This window comes from Tetrao urogallus, assembly GCF_951394365.1.
Source record: "Tetrao urogallus genome assembly, chromosome: 7".
Classification (NCBI taxonomy): Eukaryota; Metazoa; Chordata; class Aves; order Galliformes; family Phasianidae; genus Tetrao; species Tetrao urogallus.
The window spans coordinates 31,908,467-31,925,473 of NC_136820.1; the positions used below are offsets into that span (position 1 = coordinate 31,908,467).

Sequence of the window (17,007 nt, forward strand, 5' to 3'; positions counted from 1 at the left end):
GGTAATATTCCATGGCTTACTTTATGGCTGGTGAACGTGAATTTTTTTTCCATTTTCAATCTTCTGATATCATGAAATGCCCAGAGCATGAGAAATGTATTGGAACTTGAGAACTGTCACTGGGTGAAATCAGAAAAGATTTAAAGCTTCCACTTACAGACCTACTTCTGGTAGCTCTCAGAAAGACCTGATTGGATGTGCTAGGGATCAGATACAAAGTTGTTTTAAATATTAGATGGTAAAAAGTTGCATCCATCTGTATTCTTCCCAAATGCAAAGCCTGACAAACAGAGCTGTCCCACACCCAGCATTATAGTTATGACCTTCTTCCAAGCGACGCTGAGAGCTTCGCACGTTCTTTTATGTCTTAAGTTCAGCAAAATGAAATATAGTCAGATCCAATTAGCTTTCTAATAGTACTACTTCCTTCGACAGTCTTGTGGTATATACTACTCATATTTCTATGGCTTCAAGCCATAGAAATCTTACACCAGAAAAACGTGAATGGGGAAGAACGAATCGATGTGGAGATCATGAATCCAAGCTCCAAATGAGAAGCAAAAAGACACGTATGCAATAATCAGCCGTTAGCTTTAGTGGTTCCAATGGAAAAAAAAAAAAAAAAACAAAAACCAATTGATATAGAACTATGGACTAAGTCATACCCAGAAACTTTCAAATCAAAACAAAAAAGAGCTTTATAAGCCTCCTGTAACTTTGATTTGTCAAGGAACTGTTATTTTTAATCTGATAGCAAACGTCACATTTCTATGTAATTTCCCCTGAAAGCAACCAGTGTTTTTTCAAGACACAAATAATGGTTTCTATGGCAATCCCTTCACACAGTGCTGCCCCATGGTCTGGGTTCAACGCGGTGTTTCACAGGAAACATGAGAGCCTGCCCAGCTGTAACTCATTGAGAGGGGCAGAGCCACCACTGCTAGAATTACAGCACTTTTTTTCAAGCTGTCTTTCACTTATAAATGAAGGGAACAGCTGCGTGGTTTCACAAAGCATTCTGAACTTCTAAAACCACATTTTGCTCTCACAGAAATATCGGCGAGTGAAACCAAAGCTGAACACAGATCTCACAAGCCGTGATTTCTCTCTGCATCTCAGAGATAGTGTTTCTCGTGTAAGGGCCTACCTTGTTAGCTATGCCACCCTGAACTGCTGCATGTTAAAGACAATTCTTCCCTCATGTGAGGCACAGCACTCCCTCAATCTGTGCAGGATGGTTGCATTTCAGAGCAGTTTGTTGGCCCCTCCAGCAGCACGCTGACTCCAGGAACTGGGGAGCAGGCTTCCCTCCAGCTGCTTACTAGGAAGAATTTGCTTGCTTCCTTTCTGCGTGGATATCTGTTTTGTAATTTATTTGCTCAGACCTTCTAGAATCCATCACAAAATCCAAGAGCTTCATAAAGATTTTGGCAGATTATGCAACAAGCAAAATTTGCAAACAATTGCAGCACTGTTTAAGATCCTTAGCATGGCAAAATATGGAAGCTTCCCTTCCCCTGCTCCCTTCATTCAAAAGCTGCCCAGCAGCACGAGTGCTATATCCCATCAACAGCACCAGGTCTAGGCAGCGCTGAGGTACCTTCAGATGTGTCATTAGGCATAGGTCAACAATTGCTATGCAAAGCTCCTTATTAGGCTGCCCAAGAGCCAGCTGACACTGAGTGTGTGGGGGAGCTGCCCACACCCTAAGGGCTGAAAGCTGAAGGACTGCCATGCAGCGAGGTGGCTGATGAAAGCCATCTGCTTTGGAGCTGAGCAGCTAGCCTAGGCTGCAGGAAATGCTCAGTGTGGTCAGCTCCCTAAGGAGGCTCCATGGTCACCAGTGGATTACTGGCTTTCTGACTTTTAGCTTGGAAGCACGTCATCAACACCAGCAATGATGTCCTGAAGGCTAGAGATGCTCACCTCTCTTTGGAGGAGCAAAGCAGCGTGAACTACATCAGAGGAGTTCACTGCCAGAACTGAAATAAGGGCTCAAGAGCAGAGCTTACTGAAAAATGGAGCTTGTGCTGCATGGAAAAAAGAAAACAAATGGAAGGACAGAAACTCTGAAGGCTTTCATTTGGGCATACACAAAGAGGAAATATTTTGCTAGCCAAAAGCCTCGTCAAGCTTATTTCCTCTTGCAAAGTGACACTGGCAGATCGTAGATCATAGCAGATCGTGGGGCTCCATATACTCAATGATCCTAACAGAATACTGGCTTTTCTTAGGGCAAAACTTTAATGTTGCTTTAGATGATTATATTTTTGTCAAAAGGATATTTTCTTCATCAAAAAATTATTATAAAGGAAAACTTCCAGCCTATTCTGCTACAGTAAAAATCTACTCAGTAACGTTTGTTAGGCACAAGCCCTAGTCTTGATCCAGATGGCAGGCTCAAAGGCAAACTTTCAGTTTCACATGAAGGTATAAGCCATCCTATTAATGCCAACAGTTCTCAATTTTATTGTCAATAATTCTATTACTAACAGGTAATTCTATTATATATTGTCAATATTAGTATTGCCAGATGTCATTAATTTGTTGCGTAATTGTGAATAATTGCATTAATTATCCTGTCAGTTAGAGTCTTGATACACATTGCTCGTAGTCTTAAAAGCTTTTGTACAAGAATTAGCTGCAACAGGTCTGGAGCAGACTTTGCAGAATTCAGGAAAGGGGTTTGCATCTGGGATCAGTCCGGCATGACTACGACTGTCCCACTGACCACAGGGGCACCCAGAGACACGCTCAAGGAGTTGTTCTGTCACATGCTAACATCCCTTTTCTCTCAGAAGTGGGAAACCTGTCATGGGATTGTTTCAACTGATCTAAATATTACAGGCAGTGATTACAGGTGGCAGCTCTTCGTGCATGGGTAGGTTTTTGAGAAGAAAGTTGAGATGACAGCACAACAAATCTGTTTCCAGAAAACAAAATGATGTAAAAACCAGACAATATAATCATCATTCAGAAAGACCACTAAAAGTTAAGAATCAACACAGATAAAAACAATCCATTTCCATGCAGCACATTTCCTTTGAGAAGAAACAGTGTACAAGCTTGAGTGTACAAGCAGGCCTGTCAGCCCGAGAAAAAAGGGAAACTAATGCTGCAAGATGTGGCACATTGCTCTGGCTTGGCACCACAGAAACAGTTTTCACAGAAACAAAGCCAGTTTACAACTTCCAATGATGTAATATGTGGAGCCTTCTTATTTCTGTACAAACAGGAGAATGACAGAAGGCTACGTTTGCATTTGGATGATGAAAGGTGTTCATAATTACCACTAGAAAAAAAAAAAACCCTTCCTAAGAACTCTTCCTAAATAATGTTTCAATATGACTATTTAAGCATGTTTATGTCCTGGATGACCCTAGATAAAACTCCTTGCTCAACTGCAGGCAACTTCCTTGCCTCCGAACAGACACCCTTCTTTCACTAATCAACCATTTTCTTCCATAGTATAATAGTTTGAAATTGTGCTTCAGCAGATATAATAAGCACACTGCTTAATCGCTTTGGGATTGAACTAATACATGAAAACATGTAAATGTCTAGTTTTATGAGAGTAAGAGTTGTATCTATGTTTTCTCTTGTGACTTGAGCCTGAAGTACACAGAGCCCTTTGAAAATTTCAGGCAGGGTTAAATTCCACATTGCACTGCAGTGACATTTTTGAAAGAAATTGTCACCTCTTACATGACTGTTTTCTACCTCCTCAGAAGGAACAAAAATTTCTAACTGCAGGCAAATCTGCTTATTTCCATCTTTCTAAGAAATACTTATTTTCATATCATTTGCAGAAATAACAACTATCGTCAACAAGGCTTTGAGCTTCGTATAAGAATGGAAGAAATGTAGGGTACTTCTTGGGATGAAATTGTAAAATTGGTCTAGATATCAGAGAAGGAAGCAATTGCAGTTTGAGAAAGGAATGCCTAGGAGACGCACAGCCAATCAGTCAAACCCAAGACCTGCACTTTAGACTTCATTTGTTCAGCATGATATTTCAAATCCTAAAGCCTGTGCTAGGCAAGCACCTCATCCCTACTGCCATGCTGGCTGGACAGAGAGGTCCCAGTGAGCTGCAGTGGGGCAGTCCTGCAGCCTCACTGAGCACACAGGATGAGCCAAAACACAGCAGTGCCTTGCTGACCCCAGGCTGCTCAGGGTCAGTGCCCATGTTGCAATGGGACTACAAATGCCTGGTCACAAGGCTATGGCTATTTTGATACTATGTCTGCTTTCCTCAGTAGCTTAGGAGTCAGGAAGGTTCCCCTGCGGTGAAAAGTCACCCATGGTGAGGGCGGGGGACCGCTACAGAGCTTGGGACATCGAAAAGCCCAGGCGGATGGGCAGAATGATCCTCACATGCTTTGCTAACCTACATGAATCAAACTATCAGCACAAGCAGCAGCATCATGCTGACACAGCCAGAGGAAGAGACCCTCTCCGGGAATCCCCATTTCAGAAAATCTGCATCATGTGTAACTACGGCAGTGGAGAAAAGTTGCAAATAAAGATGCAGAAAAAGAGAAATGCTCCTTCCCATTATACTTAAAAAAAAAACCAAACCAAACCAAAACAAACGAAAAAAACCCAACCAAAAAAAACCACCACCACCTACTTATGGGAACAGATATAAGGAAAGGGAGAAGACCTTGGCCAGAGTCTAGTAGGTTTTTTCCTCACTTGTCTGGGTGCTTCCCATAGTGAGGCAAAGCTTTGACCAGGCCAAGTGGGGTTTCTTCTGCCACCATGTCACTTTGTATCATGATGTTTGTGCTCAGGGGGATAAGCCCCTTCACTGCACTGATAGCCTTGCTCACTGGCCAGGCTTTCTAGCAAAATTTGGAGGACAAGGGTTGAACAGAAGAGACGAGAATCCAGTAGCAATGAGATGAGTCCCAGGTGCCATTTTCCCAGCAAGGGGCATCAGCTGCATGTGCTAGTATTTCACAGTCACTCTACTGTACAGCACTTCTTCCTGAAGTTTACAGGCCATGTCACATTGCTCTGAGCTGGCAGGGCGTGGAGAGAGCAGAGCCCATGAATCTGACTCATTTTGTGAGGCCCAGAGCAGGGTTTCTGCTCCTTCCTGTGCCACTCGTGCTTCTTGTCATCTGAGGCTCCTACAGGCATCATGCAACCGTTTCAACACTGACAAATTTAGCAGCCTTGCTGGGTTGGGGTGGTTTTTTGGTTTTTTTTTTTTTCTCCTATCTGCTTCTCAGTAACCTTTCAAGCAGCTGAGCCAAATAGTACTTCAATTCTTGCAACACAGGCAAATAGGAAAACAAAAATCTTCCTCAGTCCTGAGCCAGTCTTGTACATGGCAAGCAGCTTTTCAGCCCTGCATTCTCCTTTTCATGACTGTCCAGTGAAAATCAGTGCAAGGGCTAGGATTTCCCTGTGCACCAGTGGTGAGCCCTGCCATAGAGACCTGAGAACTGTCACTTTCACCCTAATTATCTCACACTGAAAAATGTTTGGTGGAAGCTTACAGACCCCTGAAGGAACTCTGGAAAAGGGCTGGCCTGCTGCCAGCTTGCATGGTTATGCATTAATGGATATCACTGCTAGCTGGCCAGAAGGCTGTAATTTGATGTCTGCATACAGAGCCTGGATGAGTATATTTAATATATCGTCTGCTTCCCCAGGGTGATGTACTACCGGTGACATTTTGTAAATCAGTGCATGGCCACAAGCAATGCCACTCTCTGTGCTTGGAGAATTCCTGCAGCACTTTGAAAAGACACAGTCATAAATGTAATAATGATCATCTCCTAATATGGTTTAAGTATATTTACTAATTTACTAACAAGTAAAGAAGAGAGCAAAACTAGATAAGAGTAAGCTTTTTTTTTTCCCCCTCCACAATAAGTCAATAACAAAAGAGGATGACCAACTGAACACAAGCAGCAATTATCTAATACATTACTCCCAGATGGAGAAAAAGGATGTTATGGCACATCCTTGGAATGCTGTAGTTTAAAGAAGAAAAAAAAAAACCAAGGACACATCCTGTTACCACCAGAAGGAAATGAAGTAGTCGTCAGGAGCAGATGCCATGTTAATTACTGTACTCATCTGATTATATCTAAAGGATGCAATGATATTTTAACCACCCAAGGCTAATCACTCCAGACTGCTTAAGTGGACTGGCAGTGAAGAAGCATGGAAGCACTTTATTCCAAAGAGGAATAATGTCCTGCCCTGCATCAGAAGAAAGGCCACTATGGTTATCAGGCAGACAGTTGTCCCATAAGATGTGTTTTTGCATTAATTCAACAATAATTCCTTTGGGTTAATGGTAATTCCATCTTTATCATATACTGATGTGCTGCACAAGCCAAAGGGCTGAGAATTAGACAGCTCTGAAACTTGTCTTGCCACACAACATTTTACTGTCTGCTTATCAGGCTGGTGGCATCTTACATAAGAATGGGCAAAGCCTTCCCCGTGCTTATAAAAGCAGATAGCTAACAGACTGGACTTCCAGGGAAGGTTTCATGTTGTGAGCAGAAGAACCTAGAGGGAAGTTGTCAGTGACAGACTGGAAAATTGGTGGTTTTGAAATATTTTCCTTTAGTAAGAAGGGAATAAATTTCAATCCTACTGCAAAACTCTGATCTTTAGGCAGTAACATTACTATCTTCTTATTTATAAAATAGATTTGTTTCTTTGGAGATTATGTTCTATCATATTAAATAAGAAGGTAATTCATCATTAAAGATGGAGGGGCTAAATGTATGCTTGTTCAGTTAATAACCTGGTGAGCGTAAAGGAAGGAATGACATTTCTGTATCATTTTCTGCAATATCTCACTGACTTCAGCTTGATGACTCCACTAGAAAGACTAATGTTAGGTTATTAAGCCAAGCCACAGAATGCAATGTAATTTAAAGAGCATCCAATCTAATTACAGCTAGTCCAACATCACAAAGAAATAGTCTTCTATTCAACATGCCTTGTATCTTATCATTGCCACTTATGCAAAGTCTTTGTCACAAGCAATTCATCATCTATTCTTGAAATTTCACTATAAGGTTCTTTACAAAATCCTAGGCCTCCTGTGAGCATTACCAGCCATGTGCCAACATCCTCTGACAGGCCATGATACATAGCCCACTGCTCAGTTGTTGAGAAAATGCTATAAGCAACCATTACCAAAGTCTGCAGTTTAGCCTCTCTCCTTGATTTCTGGCACCTAAGAACAAGGGCAGAAAATTGTCACCAAGTTGGAAGGACACGGCTTGCTCCTTCCTACCTGGTGCAGGCATAAATCCACGCATGTGCTGCGGCAGTGGCAATGCAGGCCTGGCCCAGGCTCGACCAAGGCTCCCTGCCAAAAAGAAATGCTGCCCACCATGAGTAATGCCGGCCAGCAGCTGCTGAAGGCAGGCTGGCTCACAAGAAGCATCCCGTGATTAAAGGAGTACGGGAAATAGGTAACGCAACACATGGCTGATTTCTCAATGCACTGCTCTGACTGCATTTCACTCTGGGATACCAGACATCTTTTGGAAGTCCATCTCGTTCTTCACCTCTTATTTGAAGCAGCTATTTGCTCTATATGATGATAACATCTTTGGTAACTGCCAGCCACTAGGAATATCTGTGTGTCAGAACTTTCGGTTTTGTCATTTTTCTACACATTTAATTTCTGACTCATATGTGGACTAAGCCAGGGAGCAAAGAGCATATGATTGTCTCCTATGTGCATCAGAGTGAATTAATCACGAGGCAAAACACTCTTCTCTTATAGTGCATGTGGGTATGGGTCAGAAACATAAGCCACAACTAAATGCAAACCCTTTTCCAGGGTGGAGATTGGGACCAACCCACACTGTCTGGGCCAGGAGAACCAGGAATGCATCTTTCCCTACCAAGCACCATAATTTTTGCCTTCAGAACTTAGAAAGGTTTCAAAAAATTGGAGTTCTAGTTGATACACTAATGATGTCATAAAAATAAGTCCACATGCATTAAACCTTTTTTTCCCCACTGACTTGAAAGCAGGTTTGCTCTTTGTTTTCTTTTGCAACTGCCATTCCTTGATTGTACTCTGTTCAGGCAGGTCAGTTCTCTGCAATAACACCACTGCAGCATTTCATCTTGTCTTCTTGTATCACTCATTTCTTTCCCTTAATTCCTTTGCCACCACATCCAACACAACAGCTTGCCCTTGTCCTTCCAGTCACTAACCTCCTCGCAAATATTAGCAGATGTTGTCACTGCTGCCGGCCATGGTTCACCAGGTTGTTACTGTTGGGGCTAAGAAGCAGGTATAGGGTGTTGCTACCTACTGTGAAGGGTTGGGGTGGAAAGGGAGGTGGGAAAAGAGATACCTGAAAAGCCCTCAAGGAAAGAGAGCACCTGATCAGCACTCAGTTCTGTGAGTGGAGCAATATGAAAACTGCCTGAGCAGAAGCTTACAATTTCCTCCAAGAAAAGGGTGAAAGGCTCTGGTTCAGACACCACCCACTTGGACCGCAGGGAACAGATTATACCTCTGTTTCCCCAGTGTTCCAGTCAGAGAATCAGATCTTTTCCCTCTTAGGCCTCTTTGCAATAAACAAATTTCAAAACTAGCATGTGGCAGAAAAGTAATTTTATCTCAGCCAAACAGCTATGAGTTTACTGGGATTTTTTATTAACTTTTTTTTTTTTTCTAATTTGCAGCAGAGTCAGATCCCGTATGGATTTCAGACAGAGAGGTCCTAAATATCTGCAGACTGCTGAGAAAGTCAGCTGCACATTTATTCCAGATGATTTCCCCCTTTCCCCTATACCACAGAGTACTCCACAGCCTTTTGCAACACAGGGTGAGAGCAAATACTATTCAGTCCCCTGGCTGGTTCAACCTTGTTCTCCTTTTTTTTTTTTAAACACTATGGCACATATTTGTCCAGCACGCAAGAACCAAATGAGAACATTTTTCCAAGTAGTATTTCTTAATGGCATTTGGAGAAGGACTCCCGCAAATAATGTGATATGAATTGCAAATTAAAGCCTTCTTAACACTCTTCCACGACTGCTTTTCCCTTGAGTTTTCCTCTTTATACCTCTTTGTCTGTATTTTCTTTGATTGGAAACGATGAAGAATTGTTAGAACAAAGAAGTACAAGTACTTTTCTGCTCTCCGTCTACTCCCTCCGATATGTTTTATTTCTGTTCTTTTAAGTGCTTTGGATCAGGTCCTTGCCTCTGGCACTATTCCTCCAGTCTTGACTTACATCTAGAATAGTGTCTTCTGGCAAGTCCGTTGCTCTTCACTGGCTGGCTACTGTGTACAGGGCTCCTGCCTTTCACGGTTCAAGGGCTTAGGCATCTGGAGACTAGCACTGCCCTCTCCATTTGGCTCCACTTTTTCATTTTCGCTCGCAAAATTGAGCCATAGTTTAACTTCTGCTAGCTCTCAGTATAAATACAGTGCTCCCTTGTTTATTTTCTTTGTATGTCTATTATTTCTTTCAATTCCTGGCCAAAACCAGAATAAATCTGGAAGAACACCACTTTTTTTTGCCAGTTAGTTACTGATTTCTGAGCTGTGAAAGCTGGCATACAGAGGTATGGGGAGTGAAGGAAGAAGTCTAGAGGGAGTACATTAGCCCAACACCAGGGCTGTTGTTTGGCCTGCTGCAACAGTCCAGGGTACTAAGTAACTCCATAAATGTGGGCACTGTTCCTTTTCCTGTCCTTGGCTGTAAGTAGCCTCCTCTAACACATCTCTACATTTCAATTCCTCTTGTGCAAAACCTAAGTAGAGCACAGGGATTGCGTGCTGGCATCCTGTACAAGGGTAGGATCTGAATAATTGATTATTTCAGCAAACACCAAAATTGTAAGCAGATTATAACCCTCCGTGATAATGGCTACTCCATTTCTCTTGTATGAAGTACAATACTTCAAGAAATATCTTTTTAGTTGTCTTAGAAATATTATAGGAACTGAAAATAAAAGTCACTTGGCTTCAGCTTGACTGGATTGTTTCATTTAGCTAAAACTTATTTTTTGTAAGTTCAATTCCTTTCAGGCCCTTTAAAGCAAGACAGTAACTATGAAAAGACAAATATATACAGGAGACAGAAAAACTCCCTTTTAAAAATTATAGAAATAAAACACTTTAAAACTTCTGAACATTGCCCACTACTTTTCAGATAAAACCAAGAAAAAAAACTGGGCCCATTGTCTTTTTGTCATCATTCTACTCATCTCAGAATTTCTTCCACTTGTTTACGTAAGTCATGCCATATTACTTCAGCCATGTAAAATGGTGCACCTCATCTAAGGTGATACTATTTAGACCCTCTGTAGCAAATCTAGGCACTTGCACAGTGAAGCATCCTCCGTGTTGCAGGCATCTGTCTCAAGGTAGGATGAATTAATCTCTGTCAGTGCTTACCTGCCTCCTCAGAGGAAACAGGGAGAAAACATTTGGACTACACAATTGGGCTTTAATGCCTAAATTTCAGTAGGATAAATTTACTCCAATTTTATGCATCTTTCTTGGTGGTGGTGGTTTGGTTTTTTTTGTTGGTTTTTTTTTTTTTTTTTTTTTTTTTCTTCTTCTTGTTTCTAGAATCTGAGCACATACCTTCAAGTAGTCACGGTCACAGCTAGGTCTATCTTCTACATCAAAGGCTGTGAAGCTATAGCTGAGTGTATTCCCCTTTGTGGCTTGAATAGTCCAGCTGCAGTGCTCCGTCAATGGGTAATTATTTGGAAAATTTAAACTTTCCAGTACACCATAGCTTCGGTTAACAGTGAGCACTTCGTGGCAAACTAAAAAAAAAAAAAAAAAAAAAAAAAAAAAGTTATAAATTATATTTGCAGCATCTGAAAACAAACAAGTACTTGAAATTACTGATACCACTACAATGTAAGAAGTATTTTTATTCAGAGATTAGAGAGAAGATAACAGACAAAAAGGGAGTTATTACCTATTGAAGGACGTACTACATCTGATCTGAGAGAAGAAAAAGAAAAGACTTTCCAAACTTGAAGTTTTCATCTCTGCTATGGTTTTTCTTCCTGATGTTTGCAGACACATCCACCAATTTTTGTACTATAGTAAAGATTTCTGGGGGGCCTGTTTTCTTAAGTTCCAAATGCATGGTTCCAATGCATGGTTTCTTGCATTATTATTATTTTAACTAATGATCTAAACTTGCCTCATCATTTTGAAACAGTTTTGAGGAACGGTGCTCAACGAAGTTTGCCTGATGACTTAAAATGGTTTATTTTAGCAAACTAGAAGAAAAAACAAGAATCCAATTGCTAAATCAGCAAATTGAAACCATAGTGCTTATATTGGATTTGCTAGCCCCAGGAATATGAAGTGGGTATGAAAGTCTTTCAAAAGAAGTTGTGATTTTAATTTCAAGTCATGCAATAACAGCCGAGCAGAAAAACTGGGCACACACACCTGGAATAATGAGCTTTCCTTGCAAGGCAGAAAAAAGAAAAAATGAACTATGCTAGACAAAAAGTGGAATGACAGCTATGGCACTGGGTCAGTGAGCTTTGTTTTCCTGAACCCAACTTCCACTAAAGACAGAAAACATCGACATGAGCGATCTGTCATCTTAAGACAGTATACAGCGTGTGCTGGGAGCAGACCAGAGTGATGCGCAGAGAAGATGTGGGCAGGAGGCAGGATAGGCTGCTTGCCTTGCACAGCAAATCTGCAGTGTTTGAACAACAGAAATAGCTGAGATTCACTTGCAAGAATCTTCTATTGTCTGTCAAAACGAATAATACACCTACCTTCTGCACATTTTTTTGATTCTTTCCAAGTGATTTACAAAGCAGTAAGGTCTGTGTTTTTAAGAGTTCAAAACCTCCAGAAAGCAGCCAAGGGTCAGGACCCTGTAGAAAGGGACTTTTCTGCAAGCTACACTGAGGCATATAACTATTTGAAAGGACAGGATGAAAAGCATGAAATGGATTTTGAAGAATGTAAGATAAGCAAAAGCTGTTACCCCCTGCCATTGTGATTTTATGAGAAATACAAAAGCACCTTTGTGCCAGATATATGTTAACTTTGATACTGAGTTTTCCTTTACAATGTTTTCCAATTCATCACTGCCTTTCTTTCATGTACACATAAATGCATCTGGCATAGAAGCATTCTTATTTTACACTGTTACTTCCTACATAATTTTAGCTTTTGGGCAAGCTATTGAAAGCTTTTTTGGGTGCATGTGCATCATCAGGAATTAAATAAGAATGCGAAGTGTGGATCACACATCTGATAGCTCAACTCCTGTATCTAAATGCTTTGTAAGTGCTCTGTTTAATTATTTATAGAGCAGAAAAAGAACCCTTGATTGTATTATGTATGATGTATTCATCATCTTGATTTTGAAGTCTGAAAATTACACGGTAGATTAATCTGTGTTATCTTTAAGGACTTAAGACGACAACACTCCTTCACCCTTCTAATTATGTGTTCCATGTGGTGAACAGCTATAGAGGTTTTTTTGTAATGCATTTACTACTGCCCAACAGAGGACAACAATGTCTAAAAACCTACAGCAATTTCTAACAGTTGAGCATGGCATATTTAGAGTACCCAAAGATGTCTGTAACTCATTTTGTATAAGGAGAAATTCCTTACCCTCCAAAGTATATCTAACTATGTAACCTATAACGTATAATGGGGAAAGTAAATATTGGGAAAATATCTAAAGCTATAACTAGAAATAGAATAACTTTAATTCCTCGTGTATCTCTCTATATTTTTTGTTTTGTTTTGCCAAATGTTATTCTTGCAACGCTTCTGGGGTAGAACTATTCTTACACTCATTCTTCTATGAAGAAAAACGTGACCCCTACCCCATAATATAAAACAAAAATGAAATTTTTGAAGTGTTCCCGATCACCTAATCATCCTAAACACCCTTAATGATCCCTGAGAACTAAAGATAACTCCCTTATCCTTTGCCATCCTAATTCACAGCAGCCCAAAGGGCAGAGAAGCCTACTCTATCTGCCTTTTCAGTTGAGAGATCATGAGGCTGAGCAGACAGGTGAACAAGAACACTCCAATCCACACTGTTGGGGACCTTCAACACCAGGTATTCTGAGTGACTCTGGAGCAGAAAGTGTTATTGATGCAAGTAATAGAAGAAAGCTGATGCGGAGACCCTGCTGCTATGAAATTATCTCTATGATGGGCAGTTTTTAGTTTTCTGGCTTTTGTGTCTGGATCAGGCTAAGGAATCTGGGTCAATAATAGGCTCTATTGCTTTGTTCTCTGCTAATGAATAAGTGAGATCGTGGGCTGGAAGATGGTGTCTCAGGGAAAAACTAAAACTATAGAAACATGTTCTTTTCGTCACCTTTTGCTTACTTACCTTGTTTGTAGTTAGCTAAAAAACCTCCACCATGCACACTGCTATCTGTCCTCAGTTTTATATACACACTGTCTCCACTTGAATTGATGAGCTGTGGTATCTGATTCCCACAAAATTTACCAAGTTGTTTCGCATTGCTGCTGTTGCCATCATATATCTTCATGGAAAGAATAAAAGGAAGATGAAAGGAGCATAAAATTTAAAATCAGGCAGAAAAGCATGTCAGTTCCCCCATAATACATAATTTTGATGATTCTGCTGTTTGTTACAGAATTTGAAAAACTAGAACTGCTTCAGCTTTGACAGCACAATGCTAAGTATTGAATTTTTATAAAGCTGATAGCATGACAAATCCCAGTAATTTCTCCTGCCAAGTGTCTGCTTGGGGAATAGCTTCTAGGTTCACAAGAGGTTAAATATTATTTTTCCTCAGAAAAAGCCTGACAGGCATTTCAAAAGCAAGCAAATCAGTGCAAAAAACAGGAAGCTAGTAATCAAGTACTGGTGAATTTAAAGGGACTTACTCATTGAGAGGGTAACAGTGTACTCTTATTATAATAAAAATAATCCAATAATGATAATTCAAATAACCTACTTAACAATTTGAATATGGAATTTGGGATTAGCAATAGAGTTACTGCAATTGTTATTGTCTTATGTAGTTTACTAGGAAAGATCACAAAGTACTTGGTCCAAAATACAGTTAATTTAACAGATATAGACATATTCACATTTAAGTGGCCTATCTAGACACAAATGCTTTTCTTCCCTTTGCACACCACTGCCTATTCTGGATCTGTTCACACAAAAACATTTGAAAAATAAGACCATGTGTTTTCTCTTGCCCTTGCATTCATCATATTTAGCTGCCTCCTGTAGAGCAAAGGTTCATGTTATGCATACCGCAAGGTAATCATAGTTGCACTTTGGGTGATACTCTAGATGAAATTGTTCAAACTGGATTTCAAACGGGGTTCCTTGGCTTCCTCTGAGCAACCAGTAGCACTCTGAACTGTGATAATATGGCATAGGGTAGTTGGGAGACATGAAGATACCAGAACTTGCTGTCAAAGTCCCACCACAACCTGAAAGTGGCAAAGAAACCAAACCAACATTTAACATTGAGAACACCAGAGATTTAGACATGACGTGAGATTCACACTACTGACTTTTTTCATGTGCCCTAAACATCTTAAGTGATAAACCAAAAATCTGCATTAAGTCAACACTGTTGAAAGTGGAAAAGAGCCCAAAGCACCTAGAAATATTAATTATCTAATGTGAAGACTGCTCTTGTTTTAAGTTACTTTTCAAACAGAAACCTCTCTGTTGCATTTTTACTTAAACACAAATGAAAGCTGATGCTACATTAGGAGAGAATATTAGCAGGGAATACTACTAGGGAATAGTAAGTATATCCTTCCCTTCGAGGAACAACAAAGTGATCTTCTTGTTCTGAAGAACCTGAATATGTGTTGTTATGTAATTAGCAGAGACATACAAGGATGAGAGGTAGAAAAGACGTGCAAAAAAAAAAAAAAAAAAAAAAAATGATGAGAAATTAAGATAAAAAATGAGACAAGTAAAAGGGCTTTATACGTGATATACTCATTGTACCTGCTGATGTACCGTCCCATTCTGCTGAAAACCCCTCTCTTGTGCCAAATATATCACTTACAAACTTGATCCATAGCTTGTTACCATGAGATATTATATCTGGAGGCAGCTCTGTACCACAGTATTTTCCAAGATAAGGAGATGTTTCATAGCCTCCATCTCTAGAATGATAGAGAAGAAAAGCTATGTGTCAACCAGAGAAAACATGAGAAATACCAACAATGCAGAAAATTTCGGAATTCTTTCAGGTTTAGGAAAGACTAATCCTGATTCTTCATCTTCCATGGAAAAAACAGCTACCAAATACTGTCACCTGTGTTAAGAGGTCCTACCACAAGCACCTCCTTGTTGGGTATGTCCAGCATGTCCATCCAGCACTGACACTGACAGACTTAAATATTTCAGTTGTATTCAATGCTGCTGTATTCATTATTGCTTCAACTAAAGGTAAACTTCTAATCTGATGGAAAAACTGTATTCTCATTTCTCACTCCCCAGCCCAGTACAAAAACGTGTGAGATTGCTTACTTTAAAAAAGGATATTTATTTCTCACTGCACAAATGGGAATCCATCTCTCATGCCTCCTATGATGCATATTTTGAAAGATCCAGTCATAGTTGTTTCTACAAGATGATTAATTCCATCTAGCCTTTCAATTAAGTACTGTTTGCAGCAATATCTTACTATAATTGGGATGCAAATCCTACATTCTGTTGTCTGGCACATATCTCGTAGAAATAAAAAAAGATGGTAGCAGTCTGCTTACCAATTGTGTTTTAATCTTAGCATCAAGATAATATTAATCACATTAAGCAATAATGTTACAAATACCCTTGTAGGTCATTAGAATAATAAGTATATTTATACTTACATACTGGTGTTATCTTGATATATTTTTTTAACTAGACAGTAATGCTTTCAAGGTTTATCTTGGCTTTTAGGATAAGTTTCTACTTAGATCTTGCCACTCTCAAAGGCCTGATTTCTTGTCAGCCTCCCAGATTAAACAGCTTGCTGCCTTCTCAGGTTGCTAGCAGTTAAGAACTGTGCCAGAATCTCCTCTGGCTTGCGTCTATGCCCTTGTAGCTATGGTCAAATGAACATTTTTTCAGTTAACTGAATGCAGTTTGTTAGAGGACACCTCAGGACAAGAAACCAGAGTGACACTCAACTAAGACTGATCTAGCTACCTCATATAAGGGTATCAGGTTTGATGAAGCGTCTTGTGGAAATCCAGTTATGACAGCAGCAATGTTCTGAGCTACACTTGGAGATGTTCTAGGCATATGTGAAAGCCTAATAAATGCTACTGAGCTCTTCACAGTCTCATCAGAGTTAGTTCTCTGCAATACATGAATACCTTTTTCAGTTTTTCTCCTCAAAAACAGAGAAAACAACTATCATAAATCAGGTCAACCCAAAATTAAGGTTGTAACTGTTTAAGTTAGATTAAGTTTAGTCTCTTACTGATGGCTTTAAGATGAAAGAACGAAACACTTGGAATGTAGAGAAAAATTCTTTCAGTTTTTCAGAACTTTCTCTACCTTGTGTGTACATCTGGAAACAACCAACTAATTCAGCAGGAATTCAAAATCTTAATCCAACTGATTCTGCAATTTCAGATAGCAGATCTTTTTTTTTTGCTCCAAAAAATAGAAGAACTCAAAAGAGGAAAAATCCATACAGAATATTTGGTGTAATGTGCAGAATTAGTTTAATGCTCATTGAGATCATGAACACTCGTGGCACACCCCATGCGAACAACCAGAGAGGCTTAGGACAGAGAAATAGGTACACTGGCACTTCAAAGTGCAGATCCCATACAGCAGCTTACCACTTGGTGCAGCTGTGTTGTAAGCATGCACTTGGCCTTCCTGCAATTATTACTTTATCCTGCTCAGTCTTCTAAAATTTTAAAGAAATCACCATGCTTGCATCCTAAGTTTACTGGTGATACCAGTAGAGCCAAGTATCACGGATTTTGCACATGTTCTTATTGCTACATCACAGAAAGATGCT

General features: G+C 39.9%; 1 protein-coding gene across 1 annotated transcript in view; it reads right to left on the reverse strand.

The window, feature by feature from the left end:
• Nucleotides 1–17,007, reverse strand: part of CUBN (cubilin) — a gene marked incomplete at both ends in the record, with an annotated part of 131,593 nt that overhangs the window by 80,030 nt on the left and 34,556 nt on the right. Inside the window, 4 exon segments of the mRNA XM_079538628.1 lie at nucleotides 10,607–10,794; nucleotides 13,371–13,527; nucleotides 14,274–14,455; nucleotides 14,988–15,148. Coding sequence (XP_079394754.1) covers nucleotides 10,607–10,794; nucleotides 13,371–13,527; nucleotides 14,274–14,455; nucleotides 14,988–15,148 — 688 coding nt within the window.